Genomic DNA, 26,141 nt, shown 5'->3' on the forward strand with positions numbered 1-26,141 from the left:
ACTAATAGCTGGCTTTATTTTCAGAGCCTTTTGTAATTTCTTTATTTTCTTCCCTTTTTTTTGGTGGAAAATGTTTAGCTTTACAGGAATAAAATAGTGTAATGAATTCCCATGTACCTCCCTTAAACAATTACCATCTTGCCTCATCTGTTCTACACACCTGTAGACATAAGGATCCTTTGAAGCAAATCTTCAAGGCCATTTTCAAACAAAGAAAAAATGTTTACCATCTTTTGAGAATTCCTGTTAATTAGAATGAATAAAGAACAGCAAAGCCAAATAAAATCTGGGTCCTGAGTAAGCTGGCTCGACTCACTCAGTAGATAAAAGCTTAGGAATACCACCAGACTCTCTATCACGATTATTCAAATTCATGCCTCAGCTGAATAATAACTACTGAAAGTCATGGACTTTCAGCATCACTCCCAAATGGTCAGAACTTATCAGATGTCAAGGATCTGCTGTATTTTCTACCCATCTTTTTTTTTTTATACATATCAAGAATATTTAGTTTATATTTATGTGCAAATTTGTGTAGGTTGGATTTAAAGGCTTCCAAATTGCAGCTGAAAAGCAAAATGATATCGTCTCTATTCATTATGAAGGAAGTGAATACAAGCTGGCTCACGGATCTGTGGTCATTGCTGCCGTTATCAGTTGTACCAATAATTGCAATCCATCTGTCATGCTTGCTGCAGGTAGGTTGTGGTTTATATCCATACAGTTTTCTGTTATGTTCATATTCTGTTTCTTAGATTATGCATAAGTATAGGTGTCTTGATTTTGTTTTCCTGAAGATGCTTTTCTTTTCTTAACAATTTTTATTTATTCTTTTGGCTGTGCTGGGTCTTCATTGCTGCATGTAGACTTTATCTAGTTGTAGTGAGCAGGGACTACTGTAGTTGCAATGCTCAGGCTTCTCATTGCGGTGGCTTCTCTTGTGGAGCATGGTCTCTAGAGCCCAGGCAGAGTAGTTGTGGTGCACAGGCTTAGTTGCCCTGCAGCATGTGGAATCTTCCAGGACCAGGGGTCAACCCCATGTCTTCTGCATTGGCAGCTGGATTCTTAACCACTGGACCACCAGGGAAATTCTCTATGTTTGATTTTGAGAGCCTTTCTGAGGTTTTAATTAGGTCTAAAAGAGCCTAAGATTGATTTATGTTATTTATTTTATTTTTATTACAATGAAGCTAAAATTTCAAAATTATAACTTATGTATCTGAGTTTTAGGTTATATCTGCTTTTTCTATCAATTTAGAAGTATATTTAATTAGCAAATCTCTTGATAATCTATTAGACATTTACCATAGCAGTGTGCTAGATTCCACTGAGATATAAAGGAAGTAAAATATCATTGTCAAGGAATATAAATAACAGCTCACAAATTTTATAAAATCAAGTATAATAAATGTTAACTTGCCATTTCATTATGATTATAGTATTTAAAATCATTCTTTTAATGGTATGAACCATTAAGTCATAGTACAGATTAATATCATGTGTACATGATATTATTATATATTATTCCATTTGTGTGTATGATGCCTTGATATCCAACCGTATCTTAACAATGTATAACATAAAGGCACTAGTATATCTACGACAACTTTTGTTTCAATGAAATAAATCAGTAGAATAAAGTGGACAGGATAATGACAGTAATTTTGTGAATTTCAGACTTTCACCCTAACCTATATTGCAGGTTACCTGTAAAATGAACCCTTTCTTACTTCGTACTTTAATATGAGGGAAACAGGGAGAGAAACCTTGCCCTAATAAATTATTGTTTATTTACTGTTGCAGGTCTTTTGGCTAAAAAAGCTGTTGAAGCTGGTCTACAGGTTAAACCTTATATAAGAACAAGTTTATCTCCAGGCAGTGGGATGGTTACACATTACCTCAGTTCAAGTGGAGTATTACCGTATCTTAGTAAGCTTGGGTAAGTGATGGTTACCACTTTTTAATATTAGTATTCAGCAGTGATTGAAGCTACTTGTTAGGGCTTTTTATATGCAAAAAGAAGATCAGAAAAAACACTTAGGGTTCTACTTGTTGCCTTGCCATTGCCTGAAAATCCTTGAGGCTGTATCATGCAGCAGTCATTTACTGGGTGTATTTAGTCAACAAGGCAGTGTGTTGGCTACAAAGAAGTAGATGTGATCTCTAGTTTAAAGATGTAAACACAAGACACACGAGTAAAGCCAAGTAACAATGACAGTATAAGGGATGGTAACAGTACTGCATGATTTCTGTGAGTCATATAGATCAGTTTTCAGAACTGAGTGAAATCTGATAGGTTGCATTATTAATGAGTAAATTGTCTTACGTGTGGTTTTGTGAGATTATTTGATCCCTTAAGCATAGGTTAAGTTGTCCCTGAACATTGGAGAAAATAACTTTTCTTATATTTCTTAAGCACTTCAAAAAAATAATTGATGCTAGCAATGTTTTCACTGTGTATCAAGAAACATATTGTCTTACGTAAATCAATTCTTTTGCAAAACTGATAGGTTTTAGGTTTTTTTTCTTTGTTTAGAAGAGTAGCTGGAAGTAATTTTGAGAATTATACCTACAGTTTTTCAGTTATTGGTGCAAATGTAATTGCAGTTTTTGCATTGTTGAAATTTGCCATTCAGTATTGGAATACATTCTTAAATAAATATGGTTATGTTATACATCATTTAATGCCCATTTCTTGCTTCATTTTTTTTCTAATGACTTATACTTGCTGTTTGTATTTATTTTGGACTGTGGAAATGATGTTAGACAAAAAGCAAATTCAAACGACTTTCTTATTCAAATTCAAAATGGATTATAGAGCAGTGGAGACAACTCGCAATATCAACAATGCGTTTGGCCCAGTAACTGCTAATGAACATACAGTGCAGTGATGGTTCAAGAAGTTTTGTAAAGCAGACGAGAGCCTTGAAGATGAAGAACAAAAGTTGACAGTGACCAACTGAGTGCAAGTCTTCGGAGCTGATCCTCTTAAAACTACACGAGAAGTTGCCAAAAAAATCAACGTCGACCATTGTACAGTCATTGAACATTTTAAGCAAGTTGGAAAGGTGAAAAAGCTAGGCTAAGTAGGTACCTCATGAGCTGACTGCAAATCAAAAATGTTGTCATTTTGAAGTTCATCTACTCTTATTCTACACAACAGCGAACCATTTCTCGATTGGATTACGACGTGTAATGAAAAGTAGATTTTATACGATAGCCGGTGACACCCAACTCAGTGGTTGGACCAAGAAGCAGCTTCAAAGCACTTTCCAAAGCCAAACTTGCACTGAAAAAAAAGATCATGGTCACTAGTGGTCTGCTGCCCATCTGAACCACTACAGCTTGCTGAATCTTGGTGAAACCATTACATCAGAGAAGTATGCTCAGCAAATCAATAAGATGTACTGAAAACTGCAGCGTCTGCAGCTGGCCTTGGTCAACAGAAGAGGCCCAATTCTCCACAACAACATCCTGCCACATGCTTCAAAAGTTGAGCCAATAGGGCTGTGAAGTTTTGCCTCATCAGCCATATTCACCTGACCTCTTGACAACTGACTGCCGCTTCTTAAACATCTTGACAACTTATTACAGGGAGAATGCTTCTAGTTTGTCAAATCCTGAAACATGGATTTTTACGCTGCAGGAATAAGCCAACTTATTTCTCATAGGCAAAAATGTGTTGGTATAATTGTTCCTATTTTGATTTTAATAAAGATGTGTTTAAGCCTAGTTGTAATGATTTAAAATTCACAGTCTGAAACTGCAGTTACTTTTGCGCCAACCTAATGTCATCGTGGAATTTTTTTCAGGGACTTTTCTTGGGTTTAGTTGGTTGAAAATTAGAAGATTACTCCTATCAGAGTACCCAATTACAGTGCCTCTTTGGGTCCTTTGGTCAAATTTTTGCAGCCAGGTTCTCTTGATATTTGACAGTTAAACCTCTTTGTAGGGAAGTATAATATCCATTTTTTGAATGGTCATGTTATATTCCTAGCAGGTAATATTTGAGTTTTCTTGTGTAGTGTGATAAGTACTGTGTCAGATTTAGTTAACCAAATCTAACTAGGGCAAGTCCTAAGTATCATCTCTTCAGAAGTTTGCACTCAGTACAGACAGCATGCCTGAGAGTCTGATTTGATTATTCAGGAGCTCTGAAATGAACATTTTGATGAAGGTTCATGTTTTGTTAATATTCTCTTCAACAGTCTTATTACAGTGATGGAAATGAAAGATAAGACTGGTCCGTCCTTTAGCAGAAACTGTTGTGATTTTTCTATCCAATCACATTTTATTTTTTGAAATGCAGATTTGAAATCATTGGCTATGGATGTTCAACATGTGTGGGAAATACAGCACCCTTATCAGAAGCAGTTTTAAATGCAGTGAAACAGGTAAACTGTGTGGATCACTAGGACATCCAAATGGTTTTCCTTAATTATATTTCACTATTAAATTATCACATATACATATTGATGTATTTATATTTCTATAGTCTTTACATCTCTTGAGAAAAGTAACCTATCAATCATAAAATGATTCTTTGAAATCATTTTTAGATCCTTGAAATAATTCCTTCCTAGTTTATTTACAGGATTGATAGTTCTGTGCCTAATAATTAGAAGTATACTTTTGGTTATCTTTTCCTCAGAAATATAATATTTTGAGATTGCTTGTATGTGAGTATCCAAATTTGTACCATCTCTTGAATATATTTATGTGTGTGTTTTTTTTTTTTTAGGGTGATTTGGTTACTTGTGGGGTTTTATCTGGAAATAAAAATTTTGAAGGTCGTCTTTGTGATTGTGTTCGTGCCAATTATCTTGCCTCTCCACCCTTAGTGGTAGCTTATGCCATAGCAGGCACAGTGAATATAGATTTCCAGACAGAGCCTTTAGGTATGTTTTCCTTTGTATGTATGCATATATACCCTGCACATACTTTTTTCCCCAAAAGTTATATTTTTGAAATGTTTTCTAGACCATTCATTCTTTGAACTATTTCAAGAAATCTTATCACAATGCATGCATTATTAATTTTTGATTCATATGAAGAATATAAAATGTACAAGTAATCAGTTTTTTTAGCTGCTTATGCCTGAAGCACTCTGTTGAATAATATACTTGGTTTCTATATGTCTGAAAAGATGTGAACATTTTGATGTAGTTACTTTTTATACTGAATTTCACATTAAAAAATTTTAACCAGGTACTGACCCTACTGGAAAGAACATTTACCTGCATGATATTTGGCCTAGTCGAGAAGAAGTTCATCAGATAGAGGAAGAACATGTTGTATTATCCATGTTTAAAGCATTAAAAGAGAAGATAGAGGTAAGACTCACTTGTTTCTTAAACAGTTTAGTGAAGTGGCTGCTGCTGCTCCTAAGTCATGACAGTCGTGTCTGACTCTGTGCGACCCCATAGATGGCAGCCCAACAGGCTCCTCTGTCCCTGGGGTTCTCCAGGCAAGAATACTGGAGTGGGTTGCCATTTCCTTCTCCAGTGCATGAAAATGAAAAGTGAAAGTGAAGTCGCTCAGTTGTGTCTGACTCTTAGTGACCCCATGGACTGTAGCCTTCCAGGCTTCTCCGTCCATGGGATTCTCCAGGCAAGAGTACTGGAGCAGGTTGCCATTGCCTTCTCCATAGTGAAGTGGCAGTGTATGTTTATTTTACACATCTTTCTGAATAGGATCAAAATTAAAATTATATTATTTTGAATACACAGTTAATGAATGATGGTCATTTTGTATCTGAAATCTCTAATATCTAAGAGACTTAGAGGATCAGAATTGATTTTATTTACTTATTAGAAATGTATAGCAAGCATTTATATTTGGCATCCTGAACATGGACACACTTCATAGAAACTGCCCTTGTTCATTGTTCCCATTCACATGATTCAAAATTCAAAAGAAATAAGAGCAGACAGTGAAATCTCCCTCCCACCCATTCCTTAGCCATCTGGTTTACCTCCTCAAAGGCAACAAGTTTATGTCAGTTTCTTAAGCATTGTTTCAGAGATGTTTTGTGTATCTACAAGCAAATACATACGTTCATACTTTTTAAAAAGAACTTAGAATATAAATATGAGAGCAAAAATGATATTTAGTCAGTTAACAAATATTTATTGAACCCCTACTATGTACCAGGCACTTTTCTAGCTGTTTGCAGTATATCAGTGAAGAAAACACAAAGTTCTGAAGGGGAGAGGCAGGTAGTAAACTGTAGACAGAATAATTAGGTAAATTATACAGTATGTTAGAAAGTAATCAGTGCTGTAGAACATTAAAGAGCAGGGTAAAGAGAACCAGTTGTGTAAAATTCAGAAAGTAGATTGCAGTTTTATATAGGATAGTTGAAAAAAGGTTATTGGAGCAAAGTTTTTAAGAGGTAAACAGTTAGTCATGTATCTAAACAGAGAACGAGACTAAGCACGTAGAGAGAGGGACCAGTGTAAAAGGCCTTAGGGAGGGAACCGTAGTGAAGGCAGTGTGACTAGAACATAGGAAACAGGAAAGATGGTGATAGGCGATGATGTCCAGGTTACATAGGGAATTATAGGCCAGTATTAAAATTTAGTCTTTTACTCTGATTGAAGAGAGATGGGGAGTATTGGAAAGTGTGAAACAGGTGTGTCATAATCAAAAAAGACTGCTGTCTTGAAATTGAAAATATCTTGGGGCAGGAGGGTTGGGTGATGAGAAGGATAGAATCAGGAGAACCTGTTGTATATAGTAGTCCAAAAATGGTAATAGCGTGGAACATTTCGGGTACCAAATGGAGGTGGTGAATGATGAAGTTGTGAATATAGTTTGAAGGCAGGACTAACAATACAGTGATATAGGACACATATTTTTAAAAATGCAAGTTTTTCTCCATGATAATATTCTTAAAGATTGAAAGTATACCCCAAAAACACACTTAATCTCTTTAGCAACATGTTTAGATCTTTCTAAATTCTTTGGATTTTCTGGAGTTCTGTGAAGTCTTTCACATTCACTTTGTATTGAAATTTATTTCTTTGGGTATTCCTCAAAATCTGATTTGCTGGCATTTGATGAGCAGATTTTAGCCATTCTGTCCAAAGATGTCATAATTTTATAGAATGCACCATCTTGGCTTTCTTTGCAAATGGATGAGGCCTGTTTTCTTTTTTTCGTTCTAGCTTAAGTACTGTTTTAATTTTCTTGATCGTTATCATAACCCTCATTTTCTGACTCCATTTTATTTTTCTTTTGGTTTATCAATGAAAACCATATTCACAGATGGGAAATAAGCGGTGGAATTCTTTAGAAGCACCAGATTCAGTTTTGTTTCCATGGGATTTAAAATCTACTTATATCAGATGTCCTTCATTTTTTGATAAGCTTGTAAGTACTGCTTTACTATTTAATCTTTTAAAAATTGTTAGGAAGTTGAAAAACCTCATGAAGAGTTAATCGCCTTCAACATTTTTTTACCTTTTAGACCAAAGAGCCAGTTGCACTCCAGCCTGTTGAAAATGCCCATGTCTTATTATACCTGGGAGACTCTGTCACAACAGATCATATATCACCTGCTGGAAGCATCGCTAGGAGTAGTGCTGCTGCTAAGTATTTGACAAACAGAGGGTATGTGTATATGGTTATAGACTGTTTTTGTTTTATCTTCCTTATTAATTACGAGATTTTTACTGGGTCATGTTCCTTTATCCGGAAAATTACATGCTATCATGGGTATCAGTGTATTTGACCTAAGCAATAACTGGGATACCTGTTGTGCTTGCTTTTGCTTATAACTTGAGAAATTGAAGTTCCTATCTTAAATTGAGCCCTTGTCCTCAAGTAAACAAATGATTGGAAACAGGATTTTTCTTTTTCAGTGCTACTTTGTTAAAAAGTCTAATTGGTTTCACCTACCAAATAAAGCCTGATGGTTCTAACCATCTTCCATTGTTGGACTGCACAGTTTAAATGTGTATTGGGGATTATAAAAATATACATGCATAGGCTAGACTTGATCTTCTTGAGCCGAAAAACTTCACAAGAATAATAAATGTGAATGTAAAAATCATTTATATAGGATATATAAATCCCAAACTAGAAAGATTTTGTTTCATTTCTACATGGTTAATAACATAAGAGTTGCTCCCTCTTCAAAGAATTATTTTGACACCAGAGATAAAATTTTGGTAAAGGTAGAACTTGCGGTACCACTGCCTGACTAGCTTTTTGATGCTTTAAGCTATGCAAATGACAATTTTCACTGAAAATATCTTAATAAAAATCAGTGCTACATTTGACAGCTCGGTTTGACATGTAATACTGCATAGCTTTTAGTATAATCTCATTAGTTCTATTGTGAAATCTGTGTTTGAATTTCCAGTTAATTGTAGTTTGGTGTGAATTAAAACACTTTTTGGTAGAGATTGCTAATAGCAACTCTGTTTGGTGTGATTTAGTGAAAACAAATCAGATTGTTTTACATATGGCTTTTTACATGGTGAGAAATGAAAGTTTTCTTTCTCCCAAATATTTTTTAATAGGTTGTAATTTCCATCTTGGTCATAATGTGATATAGATTCCATCTCCCCCCACCCCCAAAAAAAAGTCTCTCAAATACACAATTTTTATATTTTTTGTAATTTCTGATATGGATTTCTTAACATAGTTAATACAGTAGTCGTCAGTTTGAATTTTTATTTTTAAAAGACACTCAAACCCTCCACCACCAATGTTTAAATGCACATCCTGAGGTAAGATATTTAAATTAGAAGAACAGTTGTTGTCTTAACATAAAAGAGCAAATTAAAGATAGATGGAAGTTGCTTGTTGCCTGCTGAGATGCTTGCGCCTAGTTTTCTCTTGTCCTTAAAAGTTCATTTATGTAGTGACCAATCCAGTAGCAAAGAACACCCACAGCACACAGATTATGCTGTCTAAATACCAATTCTTAGTACAAGCAACCAGTTCTTCTTGGAGAAATGGTTGATTCCAGATTTGGCACTGGAAAATGTACAAGATGATTCTGTGTCTTAAACCAAGAAAGAGCAAGAGCTATCAAAAACTACCAGGCTTTCTGTCAAAAGGTCTCAGGACCCAACTTGAAATCTGTCACTGCTCAAAGATGGGACATGTTAAGCATAAATAAAGAATAACTGGAGTGGATTGAAACATAATGAATATGTTTAAATCCATGAGTTCATAATGATACTAGAAGAAAAAAATTAAAAACACCAAGTTACCTTTGGAAGATGATGAGGAACCATCTCATTATTTAACAATAAAGGCTTTTCTGTATGGAATGTATTTCAATATAACCAAATCATTGATGAAGGAAAGTTTGTCTTTATAGAGGTTTTCCAGCTTTAAAAATGAAGGAATAATAGAAATACAGCATCATTATTTTGCAGTCCCTAATGCAGTCTAGATGATGATGGCCAGTCATTGGTAGCATTTCAGAAAGAAAAGTGGGTATCATGGAAGTAATGGAAGTAAGATCTGTAAAGCATCATTGCAAAAATAAAAACCCTGACTCTTAGCAGGTCACTAGATTTGACATCTGGTTAACAAGAAATCCAGGAGAGAAAACATGAAATGACAGTGTGGCGATGTAGTCAGTACAGTCTAGATATAGGAAACTGTACTACAAATGACCTAATTTCTTTACGTAAAGTATATAAGGGGGCAAAGAGGGAGAAGGAACATACAGATTGTAAAAAAGACTTGAGAAAACAGAATGAATTTATAAAACATACCTGGATCTGATTTGAGCAAACCAACAGCTAAAGAGGAAAACCAGGGAGATTTGAATATTTACTGGCTAGCTGATACTAAGAAGTTTAAAGGTTTTGTTTATTTGTATCAAGGTAGTATTTTTAAGTCCATATCTTTTAGAGAAACAAACTGAAACATGTCCAGTTAAAATGTGATATCTTGATAAAAAAAGTGGTTTTTAAAAATGTTTTACAGTTAAATAATGTGATTATTTTCCATCTGAAATAAAAACTAACACTCTTGCAGCCTTACCCCTCGTGAATTCAACTCTTACGGGGCCCGAAGAGGTAACGATGCTGTAATGACAAGAGGCACTTTTGCAAATATCAAGCTTTTTAATAAGTTTATTGGAAAACCAGCTCCCAAAACAATTCATTTTCCATCAGGACAGACGGTAAGGATATATACAGAGTGTTTAAGCAGTTGCTAACTAGATTAAAATTTGTATTAAAATTTTTATGTTTGTTTTAATCTACAGCTGGATGTATTTGAGGCTGCAGAGCTATACCAGAAAGAAGGTATCCCACTGATTATTTTAGCAGGGAAGAAATATGGTTCAGGAAATTCAAGAGATTGGGCTGCCAAAGGACCATACTTGCTGGTATTGCTTCTTAAATTTTATCTTAAAGTTCAAAGAGTTTTAAATATTCCTTTTTGTCAGTAACATTCTATCAAAGTTTATTTTGTTTATTTAGACTTTTTATGTCTACTTGGATCTTATTTATAGGTTGGTTTTTTTTTAGGTGATCTTATATACATTGTACTAGTTGCTTTAAAATTTTTTAGATTTTACTTATGTATTTTATTATTATTTATTTTTAGCTGCACTGGATCTTAGTTGTTGGGCGTGGGTTTTCTCTAGTTGTGGCAATTGAAGGGTACTCTAGTTGCTGTGTGTGGGCTCCTCATTGTGGTGGCTTTTCTTTTTGCAGAGCACAGTCTCTAGGGCTAAAGTAGTTGCAGCATGAGGATTCGAGAGCGCAGGCTCAGCACTGGTGGTGTACAGGCTTTATTGCCCCCTGGCATGTGGAATCTTCCCAGACCGAGGATTGAACCGTGTCCCCTGCATTAGCAGGTGGATTCTTAAGCACTGAACCACCAGGGAAGTCCCTGGTTGCATTTTAGTACTCTGAATTTGATTAAACCTACATCTGTCTTATTTGTGAAAATAAATACAATAGAGGGAAAGGAGATTCTGTCTCAGATTACTGCTTTATAATAATTATTATTTATACTCATTGGTAGTTTTACTTGCCCCTTTTTCATTTAATTTTCTCTGATTTGCTCCATGGAGGTTTAACAGACTTAGAGATAGTGAGCCAAGATTTACTTTTGTTTTCAAATAGAAGATGATGGTCCCTGTATCAGCTAAAAGACCTCTCTCTTGAGACCATTTCTTTGTTGAGCAAATAGGGGGTCTGCTGGGGAGAATAGTCGTGTGATATGTGCTTTCTGCTGTTCCTTATCTGTGTTTCTCTTTACAGTTGTATTTGTGAAAAAGGCTGGTCAGGATACCGCCTTCATAGCTGTCGTAATCATACAGATGTCATTTGTTTTTAATCTTAAACCTCTCCCTCCTTAAAATGTAGGTACTCTTAAGGAGTTGCAGGAATAAGCCTAATTTTTTCATCTTTGTAAAATAATAATTTTAAGTACCAGCATAATTCAGAGATAGTCCAGTTTTGGTTCTTAACCATTGCAGTAAAGCAGTTATCACAATAAAGCAAGTTGCACAAGTTTTTCTGTTTCCCAGTGCATATAAAAATTATATTTACACTATACTGTGGTCTATTAAGTGTGTAACAGCATTGAATCAAAAAAACTGTACATTCTTTAATTAAAAAATACTTTAATGATAAACGCTGACCAGCATCTGAGCCTTCAGCAAGTCGTATGGTAACATCAAAGATCACTTATCACAGGTCACTACAACAAATAAAATAATAATGAAAATATTTGTAGTATTATAAGAATTATAAAAATGTGAGCAGATGCTCTGGGAAAAATGGAACCTGTAGACTTGATTGACATAGAGTTGCCACAAAACTTCAATTTGTAAAAAAAAAGAAAAAGAACAACAAAAAACCACTATTAGCAAAGCTCAGCATAAAGATGGTATCTCCTGTATCATGAATATTAATTATAAGTTATCTTTTTCTGAAGTTTTTTAGCCCCTGCCCCCTTTTTTTTTTTTTTAATATTTCAGGCTTTCCTCATATAGTTGTTGATCCTTGGCTGTCTATTCAGTTAGATGTTAAAAAAATGATTACAAGCTGGGATTGTGGGCTGGGTTTTGTTAGTGGGCCTTATTAATTATAAGCTACTTTTTTCATTGAGAGAGCCCTGTATATCAGTATCTGTAAATATTTTCTCTTGAGGCCATGCAGTTTCTTCATGGAAGGAGACCCACTGAAGAAACAGACTAATTCCTGCCCCATGTCTGATAATATTCTCACCTGGCCTTTCTGTGAGCCTAGTATTCCTCCTCAGTCGAGAGCATCCCTGCTCTACAGGGTGATGCACTCCCAAGGGGTGAAACAAAATCTTACTCTTTGTATGTGTAAAGTACACACACATATATATACATAAACAGATACACAGTATCTTTGTGACATTAAATTTTGGGAGGTAGGCAATTAGGAGAAAGATGTATTGAGAAGGGAAATATCTTTAAAAAAAAAAAAAAAGGCTCCTTAGGAGGATAATAATGGAAAAAAGTAGAGATGCACAAGCCTTCAGCTTATTTTCTCCAGAGAATAACCTCCACTCTTTCTGAGTGGGGACTGAGCTGGAGATCTTATTTCTTTTTATAGACTTCTCACTGGTATCCCAGTATTCTGAGAACCTTATGCCTCTGAGTCTCAAGCCATTTCTAGGTTCTTTGTTGCAGAGTGACTCAAATCTTGGATTGGGTATCACTCTAATTTCAGTTTGTCAGTCTGTAGTTTCAACATTCTCTGCTAAGTCAGTCACCTGCCTCTATTTTCTAAATATTTACAGAATTTGCACATCCTGTTCTCTTTGTTGCTGTGGGCTTATACTTCTTTATTCCCTTATTTTAATGACAGTTTAAGAGGGAGTGTTGATAAACACATAGGTTAGATCTACCATAATTAAACAGAAATCCTCTTGAGCCCTTTTTGAGTTTCCAGCAACTGCCCCCAGTTACAGAGAACACTGAGTATGTGGTAGGCACTGGTGGTACTTGATCCCGGAGTGGCAGAGGGGCAGTTAGAGTTAAGGAGCTACTTAGAGATACAGGAAAATAATCATAAGTAAAAGCTTCTTTAAATAAGTAAAAGCTTTCTTTAAATACTTTGATATAACATTGACCTTCATATGGGGTAGTGGGTTTGAAGCTTTTACAGAAAAGCCAAAAGTAGAGTTTTTTCCCCTTTAAAATTGCATAGTAGAATGGAGGAAATAAAATGCATGTTTGTTACAGGGTGTGAAAGCTGTTTTGGCTGAAAGTTATGAAAAAATTCACAAAGATCATTTGATTGGAATTGGCATAGCTCCACTTCAGTTCCTTCCAGGAGAAAGTGCAGATTCCTTGGGCCTCTCTGGCAGAGAAACATTTTCTTTAACATTTCCTGAAGAACTGTCTCCTGGAGTTACATTAAATATAAAGGTATACCTAAATTTCTCAAATATATGATCATGTACAGTACTATATGTTTAACTAGATGGTTGTAAACTCAGTAATAAACAATGTCTGTAAATTACATATTAATGTCAGCTAGTAAACAAATTGTAGTTTAAGAAGGCTTTATTTTGTTTGTACTTGAACCTGTGTTAATGCAGTTGGTCTCTGAGGAAAAGTAGAAAATGTATATACTTAGTCCAGAAAAAGAAAACAGGACCTTGCAGTTACATGTCCCAGCTTCCTCTTCCTGCTGGCAGCTCTCTGTGGGAATGTAATGTTCAGTCCAGGCATGCACACCGCTTCATTAGAAGCCAGAGCTGAGTGTTCATGGTTAGAGTAACACCGACTTTACAGCTAAGAAAAAAGGAAAACGAGTAGCAGATATTATATGCAGTGAATATTTGATTTTTAACAAAATGAACATGAGTAATTAGTATAACATCCCTAACTAGTAAGTCAAAATCTGAATGATTTAATACTTTAAATGATAACAGTACTTGTTCTTTAGAATTAGGGATGAAATATTTGTTTTCCTACTTAGCTATGAGGCCTCTAATTAGGTATCTTAGTTGTTTTCTCAAGGAAAAGAAATGTGTCTCAGACAGAATATGTGATAAGTATAGTCATTGAATATGAAGACAAATAGTCTTAACCACCAAGTAACATTACAAGATTTTACCACTCATGTGAAATGTTTTTGTTTGTTTAAAGACAAGCACTGGAAAAGTATTCAGCGTGATTGCTTCGTTTGAAAATGATGTGGAGATAACATTGTACAAACATGGAGGATTATTAAACTTTGTGGCACGAAAATTCTCATAGTATCTACTCACCATGAATACCTTTCATAACTGGTGACTGCAAATAAAGCCTTTTGTGCTGGACCCAGGAATCCTTACCATGGAGCTGCAGATAGTCCCAGTATGCCCACTTATCTCATCCATGGATGTAAATGATGATGAATCAACGTAGTGACTGAAATGAAATCTTGATTTTAAATAATATACGAATGGTGCTAATAACATTGCTAAAATCAATGTGTGAAGTGTGTTGTGGAAGAGGCCTATAAGTAACGGGGAATATTTTATCAGACCATTTTGTAAATAAAGGCAGAATTTGAATTTGTGTTGAAGATTCTTATATGAATAACCTTCCTGAAGTCTCTTGTTTAGTTTTGCACCTATAAAACTGTATACTACTGTTTGTTGGTTTAAGAGTAGGGGATTGAAATTTAAGAAGCCAGATAATTCTAAAATTGTGGAAGGTGAAATCTGATTTATAAATGGACTTTCAGATATGTTCATTCCTTTCCAGAATTGAGCTGGACGTAGTGGCATTCTTAGTTTGTAAAATAAGCCAGGGTTATCCTAAGTCTCAGTCAAAGGATAGAACTTGCCCCAGACACAATCATTCTGTCCGAGGTTTCCTCCACATCTGAAGATGGACTGTTACAGAATACAGTTGATTGTGTAGCACCATGTATTAGCAGTGAAAATGTGTACCACATATGCAGCCCTTATTTTTTCAGTAATTTGCTCCTGTGACCCTGGCAGGTCTCAGATGGCATTATATTAATTGGATTAGATTACTTTGCTCACTTTATGTGATACTGTAACTTCTATAACCTAATATTTTAGGTATCATTAACCAAAATTCCGCACTCATCTATAGTTGCTAAGGAGAACTTTATTTAATCATTAAACACTAACATGATTTCGTCTAGACTTTTAAATTTTCCACCCTAAATTATATGGTTGCTCAACCCTAAACATTTTTTAAATGTTGGTTTCTTCTTAATTATATAAATCAATTTCCTGTCATTTTGAATCATTATTTCACCTGGGATGCATGATACTATTAATTATATATGCTTTTGCTGACCGTTAGGATAAAACACTTAAATTATTGCTGTCTGAATACCATATTTTCTCTATATGCATGTTTGTTTACCACATCAAATGTTCTGTTAACAAGTTTGGTGACTTTTAAGAAAAGGTTGGATGATTAATTCTGAAAGTCCTATACCTTTTTTAAAAAAGTTAAGAAGTTAAAGTTAGCAGGCAGAAGGTTAATCGTAGTGATTCCCGCCCCCCCCCCCCCCCCATGGAGATCATCATATGAAGTTACTGCAATTCAGAATTAGCTTACATTGCACAAAATAAATTGTTTTAAGCTAAAATGCTGAAACTACCAAACCAGTGGGTAAAGACCACTGAGAACTTTGCACATAATCAGTCATACAATCTTTTGAAAATATTCTGTGTTTAGACAATTAGATGGACTAGAGTTTGGTAAAACGATTTCCCTTTTATTTAAAATTTTTATAAGTATTTTCTTTGGTACTTTCAAGTCATTGTGTTCTTGATATTTTATTATGCTGTGTATTTGTCAGTGCGTGTGTTTTTAATTTACATGAAAACATGAATTAAGGTTGGAGAATTTACAAGTTGAAAGTTAAAATATCAGTTATAGGCTTTTGAGAAGATGATAATCCAAGATTGTGTGTGGGGAAAACGTCTGTATTATTTCTAAGCCATTCTGAAATACAATGTGTAGCCTGTGGTCAGAGCCCTGGGCATCACCATAAACAGCAGATCCAGGAAATGAAGAGGTAATAAAGCTAGCCAGCTATGAATTAAGCATTTACATTTCCAGTCTACCTAGTCCAGTAAAAGTACAAGCAGATCTTGTATTTCAGGAAAAAATATCAAGGTTCTCTTAAAATCTCTTGTTGATATACAGTGAACCAAAAAACTTGATAAGCAGTGGCTGTCAACTGGGGAAGAGAGTTGTGGATGTATGACCCTGAATGCACCTGTGATTCTTCCTCCAGCCAAATTGTGTTTGCAGAAATGTGGCGCCTGTTGGTTTTTATTGTTTTTCATATCTCCTTTATTGACTATATCTGGATAATTTTGTGTTTTTTAAAAAATACACAAATATTGTGGGAAGAAATATAACAGGTCCATGAAAGAAGCAAATTAGTGCTATGAACTTAAAAGTAAAATTTCAAAGTCATTATCAACAGCAGCATTTTTGTCATATTTTAAGAAACATTATGCTACATACCATTGCAATATTTCATGCCTTTGGTTTTGCTAATTGGTGAAAGTGTTATCCAGTCACTGAACTGCCATTAATATACCTAAAAAGTTTTCTGAGATAATAGTTGTTATTTCCTATTGTATCTCCAAGCAGACATTTGAATGAGAGGTATTAGAATCCCTTTAGCAAAGTGCTCAGTTTTTCACTGGAAATCAAACTTCATTGGTACTAAAGAACAAAAAGCACAGCTGAGACCTGAATCCAAGTTCTAGTTGTTTACAACGAGGGAAGCAGTGTTGTGTTCATTCACCTGCTCAGTGTTAAGTGACAGGATGAGGAGAAATTATTTGACTAACATTTGTCTATAGTTGAATTAAAAGACATCATTCTTTTGCCTTTAGGTTTAGGAGAAAGTGCTAAGATACTGGATGTCGACCCTAAATGATTTGGAATACTAAAAGAGAGGGGAAGAAGGTGGACTTAGTCTTCTTTAGTGACACTTTTCCTGAAGTGTGATAGTACCGATGTTTATCAGTTTTACACATAGTATGTCATTATGAAACCATATATCACTTAAGTAACTATAAATCATTGTCTATTATTTAAAGCCAACAAAACAGTATAACAGTTTTAAGTTCAGTAATGTTAAGTATTGTATAGAAATATATTGGAGGCAAAGTTCAGTTGATGACAGTTGTGTATATGTTACTGATGCTGTAAATTATTTTTAATAAAGAAAATTGTATTATCACATATTTGACTCGTGTTATAAAATGCGTTGTGGTAATTGAAAATAAAATACTGTAACTTAAGAAATAGGATGCCATCCAAAAATTTCTCTTCAAACATGTTATCTAGCTGTTCAGACATGACTTATTCCCAGTATGACTGGTAAATGAGAAGGAAAGCCAAGATAAAGCTTGCAGTAGGGATCGCCTTGAGGAAACAGTTAAGTTGAAGTTAAGAGGTCATTCTAATAAGTACTTCAATTAATAAAATCACATTTTAGAGTTGAAAAGACATCTCTCACCCAAAGCAGGATCCTTTGTACAAATAACATCATGTGACTGGGCAGTCCTTTATTGAGCATTCAAGAGATGAGAGACTGTCTGCTGCACTTGGTAGCCCACTGACTGAGTTTTGATGGTTAAATTTTATTTCAAGCTGAACTCAACTCCTTGTAGCTTATACCTACTGAGTCTAGTTCTCCCTAATTTTTCTATGTCTCTTAAAGTGCTTTAGTACAACTATATATAAAATACAGATTTAATGAATAAGTTAGACCCACCACAGATTGCTCTGAACATAACCTTCACACTATAGATCTTTTTTTAATGTTAATTTATGTTAAAGTGAACATTTAGGACTGAATTCATCTCATGCTACAAAGTTGTGTATTACTGGAGGAAAGGGCCTTTTCTTGATAGATGCAGGATGGAAGTGCTATGTTTGTATGAGCCTCCATGCTTTAGAACTAGCTGATCGTGTCACTTCCTCCTTCCCCTGGCTATTCATTAGCACTGATGAAGCACCCATGAAGTGAGTTATCTGGAGCAGGGAACCAGGACCATGAGTCTGTGGTTAACGTTTTATGAATATGGTCAGCTGCCCATCGATCTAAAAATATTGCCCTTTTCCTCAACAGCAATCTAAATGAGTAAAGTTTGTTAAAACTTGATATTCATAAATTAAAATTGGTACATTATTGGGAGTTTTCTAAGGACTCCAGTATCCTAAGAAATTTGTTTGCTCAGTACCAAGACAGGCACATGGTATAGTTTGAATACCCAGAGTTCAAGGAAGCCTAGTGCAACACCAGTGTTGTGCTTTGTTAATTTATGGTTTCCACTTGATGCCAGTTTTTTTAATTATAAAATAATTTAGCTTCAGCTTGTTTTGTTTTGATGTGATGTGAGTTTAGCTCATAAGTTTTCCAAAATATCTGATTATAAAGCTTGTGTTTTATATACTTCAGAAATGGAACATTTATTGCAGAAGCAGATGTGTATCTAATCCCCACAAAACTTGCTTGTATGCTAACAATTGTGTTGTCTGTGAATTTTGTGTTCACATGATGGCATTAGGTTTTAAAACATTTTAGACAATGTTGGTATATAGTTGTGTCATAAAACTGGTGGGCTATTATGTTTCATAGGGTATCTTGTAAAATCATATCTATAATCTCACCCTGTACATTGTTAATTTTGTTTCACTCCAGTTTTTTTCACTGAATTTGAGAGCCACTACCTAAGTGGCCTAGTGGCCAGGTGGAACAGGAAAAAAATTGTTAATACAACAGTGATAATCACAGTACTTGTCTATCATATTGGAGCTTTAATCATTATCATGGTATCCAATTTTGGCATTATTGAAAAACGTATTAACAGCCTTAGAAATTCTCATTCTCTTATCCCAGTGTATGACTGAGCAGTGTATCTTAAAGACTCATAAAGGACAAAAGATTCATGTGTAAGAATATTATTATTAAAGACAAGGAAATCTTGTTTAAAGTGAAAAGGCAAGTGACAAAATGTATTTCTAAAAAAGGTGAGTGGAAAGATGCCAGAGGAAGTAATTGTGGGTCTAGAGTCCTGTCTCTTCAATTCTCACCGTACCTTCCAGATTTGATCTTCATTCCCATCTCTTAATCCCAAGAAAAGTAGAAACAACAAGCACTGCAGCACTCTTTACAATAGCTAGGATGTGGAAGCAACCTAGATGTCAGTTGACAGGTGAATGGATAAAGAAGCTGTGGTACATACATACACACTGGGATACTACTCAGCCATAAAAAGGAATGCATTTGAGTCCATTATAATGAGGTGGATGAACCTACAGCCTATGATACAGAGTGAAGTAAGTCAGAAGGAGAAAAATATTGTCTATTAACTCATATATGGAATCTAGAAAGATGGTACTGATGAACCTATTCGCAGGGCAGCAGTGCAGATGCAGACATAGAGAACAAACTTATGGACAAGGGTGGTGGGGAGGAAGGAGAGGGTGAGATGAGTGGAGAGAGGCTCTGTAACAACCTAGAGGGGTGGGAAAGAGTGAAAGAAGGTTCAAGAGGGAGGGGACAATAGGTACACCTATGGCTAATTCATACCAATGTAAGGCAGAAATCAAGCCAATATGTAAAGCAATTATCCTTCAATTAAAAGTAAAAAAAAAAAAAAAAAAAAAAACCTGGACTAATAGAGGTGGAATAGTGAGAGGGTGGAGAGAATTCAGAATCTGCCTGAGGAAAGAGCATACAGAGATGCCTAAGAGAACCAATGGAGTCAAATTCTGGCTGCAGATAATCGAAATCAAACCTTTAACACCCTAAAGGAAAGCGACTTAGGAAGAATTCCACCCTGGGGCTTAAACAAGCCCCGGTACTTGGAAATTAGAACTGAAGCAGGTAAGAATCATATCTGAAGGCGGAAAAGAGGAGAGCTCTCAATATGTGGTTGATGGAAGTTTGGGAAACATCAATCAATCAAGGTGGCTAAACATGCCGACTGCGCTATATCTTGAGGGGGTTGGGGGTTGGGCATTGTGAGAGCGAGATGCGCACGGATTAAAACAGACCGAGTTGCAGTAATGAGTGATGTCTAGAATTCTCCTCCAATGGAGAGTGCTCTGTCCTATCAGAGAGGTTCTCCCTGGCTGCAGACGTATATGAAACTGGCTACCTGAGCCTGATGCCCTTGACAATTAAGTAATCAGGCAACTAACCTGGCTGTTAATGCCAGGATTCCCAAGGTGGGCTGCTCTGGTGGCTTTAAACGGAAAAGAATCTGCCTGCAATGCGGAGACCTGGCTTCAATCCCAGGTTTGGGAAGATCCTTGGAGAAGGGAATGGCAACCCACTCCAGTATTCTTGCCTGGAGAATTCTATGGACAGAGGAGCCTGGTGGGCTACAGTCCGTGGGGTCGCAAAGAATCCTACACAATTGAGTGACTACACTTTCATTCGCAGGCAGCATTCTGATGGTCATGTGGTTTCTGCGCTTCCTTGCAGAGAGAGAATCGACTCCCAATTCAGGATTCTGACCCAATTATCAGTTCATTTTCTCAGTGTAAATGAATCACTTATCACACCAGACCTGAACTGTGGTCATCGCAGCCCCCTGAGGGGACCTGTTAGAGGGGCCTTCACACTTCCTTTACATCTACTATATTGAATTTAATGGCTCGAGAGTAGAAAACTCAGCACCGTACAAAAGCTTAAACTCGAAGTTGGGTGACCGGGTCTGGCTGAGGCTCTGTGCCCTCTTAAGTTTCCCCATCAGTACAAGGAACGTGTGGATCTATCCTATAACTTAGACAATTTTACGTTCTAACATTATTGACTGCATCCCGGGAGAGCTAGGTCCTGTGCAGAACGCTGCCAGGCCAAACTCCAGGTCCTCAGTCCTCTTGCAGTTCTAGGGGACTGGGAGGGGCTCGAGGCCACCTCGGCCACGCTTGCGAAGCCTCTGGCATACGTGTTTCCAACAGAAGGGAGAGAAGGAAGAAAATCGAGGACGCGAATTCTACCCAAAAAAGAGAATCCCGAGGGAAGCAGGCCACTAAGCCTCCACAGCTTCAGGGACTGGGAGGAACTGCAAGATGCCACTCAAGAGCTGAAAGCCTCCTAAATGGTTACCACCAAGGGGCGGGGCGGAATCTCTAAGAGCCAATCAGAAAGAAGAAGTCCAGTTTTGTAGGGAGATAACCGCGCTCTGACTGGAGTGACCGCTGAGAGAAGGCGGGACAGGATTGCAGATCCATCCAAAACCTGATCTTTGAATTTCTCTATTCGCAGCCTCTTCTGCAGCCCGGGGACTGGGCTGGAATAGCCCCGATCGGCCTGGCGGAGCCTCGCCTTCCAAGAGTCTTCGCTTATTGGCGGGGGGATAGTCTCGAGGAGCCAATCAGAAGTCAGGAGTCACGCGCTCGGAGGAGGGGCGGATCCAGACAAGTTGGGCGCGACTTCCCAGCGGGAGCGCAGGACCCCGGCTGCTCCAGAGCGGGATCCACGTCAGGACCTCGGGTCGTTGCGGGTGAGCTGGGTGGGGAAAGCAGAGACAAACCCCAGAACCCTCTGGAGGGGGCGGCCGGGAGAGCAAGGAGGTTCGCTGAGAGTGTGGGGCCAGGAGTCGTGAACCTCCGGCCCCTCCAGCGCCTCCAGCCCCTAATCCACCTCAGACTCTCTGTTCAGGTGATGCGCAAGTCACCTTCCTCGCTGGATCGCACCTACAACCCAGAAGGCTGGGCTGAGATCCCAGAATTGGGGTGTGGCACCTGAGAAGCCATCTGGTCCAACCTGTGCCGGGCCTGGCACTCCCGGCCAGGTGTCTAGCGGATGTTCCTCATTTCTTGGGCTCCACTGGACCTCACTAGCATAATAACACTCTGAACCCGACTAATGTGCCCTCTTCCTCCCTTATTTTCCTGTCACTTGGATCAGCAACCCCTTTGCAGCCGCTCTCCTACCACCTGTTCCTTCTCATCCAGAAGGAAAACACTCAGGGCACCCACTGTTGTTGTCTTTGAAAAACTACAGATTCTAATTCCATACCTTTCTGTTTTCTGAAACCCTTTGAGGGTAAACTGCCCTCATGAGCCAGTGGAATGAAAGTAACCCTTCTGTCATTAATTCCTCTTGATAGTTAATCTAGGCTCGAATCTGGGCTGGGGATACGGAGATTTACTGGATATAATCCTTGCTCTCCAACCTTGGAAGGACGCAGCAGAGGGAATTACAGGGCAAGAAGGGCAGCTTTGGAAGACATGCTAAGGTAGAATTTACTAGACTTTGTAAAACTTTGAGAGTGAGGGAGAAGAAAGAATCAAGAATGATTTCTGTTTCTTGTCTGGTTATCCTTACACAAAGTGCAGAGTTTAAGGTCCAGTCCCCCAGGTTGTAGGACAAAGGTTTTGAGATTCTGGCATAAGCCCTGGAGTTGGAAAACATTTGCTTCCTGAGCACTTTGTCAGAAGCCAAGTAAAACACTGTTGGCAGGAAATACAGTGCAACTACCTATAGGATTTGAGTTCCCTTCCTCACCCCCTCCACCCATACAAAAGACATTTGGTTAAGACAGCCATCTCTGATCAACACATTTCTTTCTCCGTATTTACTTACTTGGGCTTCCCAGGTGGTGCACAAGTGCTGACTTGATCTGTGCCATTAGTTCCATATTTGGAGTATTTGTATACAAAGGAAAAAAAAAAACTAAATTTAAGCTCAAAAAGAAAGAGCTTTAGAAACAATGTTAGCACTAGAAGGAATTTGTAGGGATAATCTTGTCCAACTCCCTGTTAGAGGAGATGTGAATAGTGCAAAGTTTCAGAGGTTACATATAAAATGTCTTATCACTCCCAGCATAGAAACTATTTTATTCTATTTTTTTAACGTGATAAAATACACTTAGCCAGCACAACCTTTTGTTACACAGGCTGTCTTTGATGACTAGAGCTGCCAACATTGCTATAGAAAACAGTGCTTTAAGTAGAGGGTTAACAAACCCCATTCGAGAATGTTATAGGGACATTTTCTAGACTGGAAAGCAGATTGGCCTTCACTAATTGCTTCTAAGTGTCCTTCCAACTGTAAGGATTTCTAGTTCATATTGAATTCAAAATTATTCTGATAGCTTTAAAGCTTTAGGTGTTGAAAAATTACTCTGGGATTTTGTCTTGAATGTAAAGCTTTAGTTCATATTACATTCTGAATATGGGCCTGACACCTGTTTATAAATCTGCAGAAAGAATGTTAAAATCCCATGTAAAGCCTTAAACCCATATGCAGTGTGACAGGACATACTGGTTCCCAGAAGTTTCAGGTGCAGAGATTGTTTTAAACTCCATTCAGGCTTTGTCACAGTGTCTTTAGTAAACAAAATCCGAATGACTTAATTTGCTTCTGAAAGTGTATGCCCTAGTCAGAAAGTAGATATGGGGAGTGACTGGCAAGAATGCAATAACTATAACAGGTGGTGGAAATCTACCAGCAGCACAGGGGCTATGCAAGTTTAAAGGCAGGAGAAATCACTTAGGTTAAGAGGGTCAGGGAAGGAGGGATGGGAAGGAGACTGGTGTTTGGGGGTTATAATCTTATCACAAGTCATCAGGCTATTGCCTTGGAGCTGATTCAGAGAGGGGGTCGTATAGGACAGTCCTAGTGCACCTCCCTGAATTTTATCCCCTTTCTCTCACTGGACTAAGTTGGACTTTGGCTGTCATAGATCTGAAGTGATTAGACATTAACAGGCATACGGTCTGATGTGGGGAGCTCTAACGCGGGAGAAGGCAATGGCACCCCACTCCAGTACTCTTGCCTGGAAAATCCCATGGACGGAGGAGCCTGGTAGGCTGCAGTCCATGGGGTCGCTAAGAGTCGGACACGACTGAGCGACTTCACTTTCACTTTTCACTTTCATGCATTGGAGAAGGAAACAGCAACCCACTCCAGTATTCTTGCCTGGAGAATCCCAGGGACGGGGGAGCCTGATGGGCTGGCGTCTATGGGGTCGCACAGGGTTGGACACGACTGAAGTGACTTAGCAGCAGCAGCAGCAGCAACGCATGAAAGGAAGTCCTAAGATCCCACCCATACCACCTGTCCTAGCCAGTCTCTCACAAAGCTTTTCTTTTTTTTTTTTTTAAAGTAAAATTTACATTCAGTGAAATTCACAGATCTTATGCTGATTTTAAGTTTTAAGCTAAGTTTTGACAAATGTTTACACCCATGTAACCAAAGCCTAGTTAAGATATAGAACGTTTTCCTCCCAGAAAGTTCCCTCATGCCACCTTCTTGCCAGAAGCAACAGCTGGCCTGATTTCTATCAACAAGCACTAACTGTTCATGAGATTCTTTTTATATAACACTACATCCTTTGAACAGAAATCACATGTAGCCCCAAATGCAACCCATCCCCAAGATGTTGTTAATTATTTACAATTTAGTATGAAGGAAGGATTGGAATAAAACTATTTTGGCAAAGGGGGAAGTGAAATTGCAAGGATCTTAAATATTTGGTTCCTAAAGGATATTTAGAAGCCTAACATTGCCTTCCATATACATATGGGCTTTCCTGGTAGCTCAGTGGGTAAAGAATCTGCCTACAATGCAGGAGACCCAGGTTTGATTCCTGGGTTGGGAAGATTCCCTGGAGAAGGAAATGGCAACTCACTCCAGTATTCTTGCCTGAAAAATTCCATGGACAGAGGAGTGTGGTGGGCTACAGTCCGTGGGGTTGAAGAATTGGACATGACATAGTGACTAAACCACCGCCACCATATATATGGTGGGTATGTGTGTGTGTATATATATATACACACTCAGGAAATATGCAAAATATGTGTAGCAGAGAGTGGCATTATCAAGAGGAAGAAAACAGTCTCCCCCATCCTGTTTATCCAATTCATATTTATAGCTCAATTCAAATCCATCTTCTCAAGAATATCATTAGGCTGTAGTAGTTTCTCTCTCCTCTGAATTTCTGTCATAGTTTTGGCAGATATTAATTTCATAGGTCATAAACTCAGATGCGCCTTTACTTTCTGTAAGCAATCTTAATCTTTAAGCCCCTGTTCTGCTTAGCAGTAGAAAAATGAATTCAGTATTTATTTATTTGGCTGCCAGGGGTCTTAGTCAGTTGCAGGGCATGGGCTCTGACATGTGCAGGCTCACTAGTTATGGTGCGTGGGCTTTGTTGTTCCATAACACGTAGGATCTTATTCATAGATTCCCCACCAGGGATAGAACCCACGTCCCTTGCATTGCAAGACAGATTCTTAACCTCTGGACCACTAGGGAAGTCCCAGAAAATTTATTCTTCACAATTCAAGGCAAACTCAGTCACTTCATCAAGTTTATACTTAATTCAGTGTTTTCTTTGGCATTTTATTAGTTTATCAGTTACTGCCTTGTAACTTGTTTTGAGCACCTTTTAAGTTTTTCATTGTTTAGGATATCTGCGACAGTGAGCTAACTTCAGAGCCCTCTAATTGCATTTCCTATCTCCCACAGGGCTTCTCGGGAATGCTTCGCACATCAGCCCACCCTTTGAAGTATGTGCAATAAGCTAGATGATGATACTTGTAACACAGAAAAGTAAGATCACCGTATTTGAATTTACATTTTAAACCCAAAGTGATGGTAATAAAGGGTCAAACCCAAAGGACATACTTAAGAAAACTTTGGGCCAGACACGTCCTCCTAGGACCTACATTCCTCCTTTAAATAAAGTTGATATTGCTGGGAGGGGTGGAGAAACCGGTGATACCAAGGTGCTTCCCCAGTGTGCATTCTGTGCCCGGAATCATACATTTTGCTTGTGAAGTGAGTTTAGACATTATTTATGGTATAAGGACGTTTAGTTACTACTTTTTTAAAGAGTCTATTTGTGTTTTGTTTTAGGTTTTTAAATTCAAAAATGGAAAATTTCATGTTTATACAAATATGAAGAATAAATTATTTAAATAAACCACAGTCACTATAAGAGAAAAGGCATGAACAGTGGAGTCAGACAAATCTGATTTGAATTTGAGCTTTACAGTTTACTACCTGTGCAAGCTGGGGCAAGTTACTCAATTTTCCCAAGTTTTGGGTTTCTAATCTGTAAATAGGTATGAGAAAATTTACTTCCCAGTTTGTACTGAAAATTAAGTGGGATACCGAATATAGAATGATACAATTCTGCATGTTTATTGT

General features: G+C 37.4%; 2 protein-coding genes across 2 annotated transcripts in view; both read left to right on the forward strand.

The window, feature by feature from the left end:
* The window catches only part of IREB2 (iron responsive element binding protein 2), a 48,701-nt gene extending 34,191 nt beyond the window's left edge, over positions 1-14,510 (forward strand). Inside the window, exons 12-22 of the mRNA XM_052659632.1 lie at positions 539-698; positions 1,804-1,939; positions 4,310-4,394; positions 4,742-4,898; positions 5,209-5,333; positions 7,270-7,374; positions 7,472-7,614; positions 10,006-10,153; positions 10,238-10,360; positions 13,205-13,390; positions 14,117-14,510. Coding sequence (XP_052515592.1) covers positions 539-698; positions 1,804-1,939; positions 4,310-4,394; positions 4,742-4,898; positions 5,209-5,333; positions 7,270-7,374; positions 7,472-7,614; positions 10,006-10,153; positions 10,238-10,360; positions 13,205-13,390; positions 14,117-14,227 — 1,479 coding nt within the window. The 3' untranslated portion in view covers positions 14,228-14,510. The remainder of the gene's footprint in view (positions 1-538; positions 699-1,803; positions 1,940-4,309; positions 4,395-4,741; positions 4,899-5,208; positions 5,334-7,269; positions 7,375-7,471; positions 7,615-10,005; positions 10,154-10,237; positions 10,361-13,204; positions 13,391-14,116) is intronic.
* A 6,863-nt stretch (positions 14,511-21,373) lies between these two features.
* Positions 21,374-26,141, forward strand: part of HYKK (hydroxylysine kinase) — a 29,180-nt gene continuing 24,412 nt past the window's right edge. Inside the window, exons 1-2 of the mRNA XM_052659828.1 lie at positions 21,374-21,483; positions 25,458-25,541. Of these exons, the coding sequence (XP_052515788.1) occupies positions 25,517-25,541 (25 nt within the window). The 5' untranslated portion in view covers positions 21,374-21,483; positions 25,458-25,516. The remainder of the gene's footprint in view (positions 21,484-25,457; positions 25,542-26,141) is intronic.

Source organism: Budorcas taxicolor, chromosome 21, assembly GCF_023091745.1.
Source record: "Budorcas taxicolor isolate Tak-1 chromosome 21, Takin1.1, whole genome shotgun sequence".
Taxonomy (NCBI): domain Eukaryota; kingdom Metazoa; phylum Chordata; class Mammalia; order Artiodactyla; family Bovidae; genus Budorcas; species Budorcas taxicolor.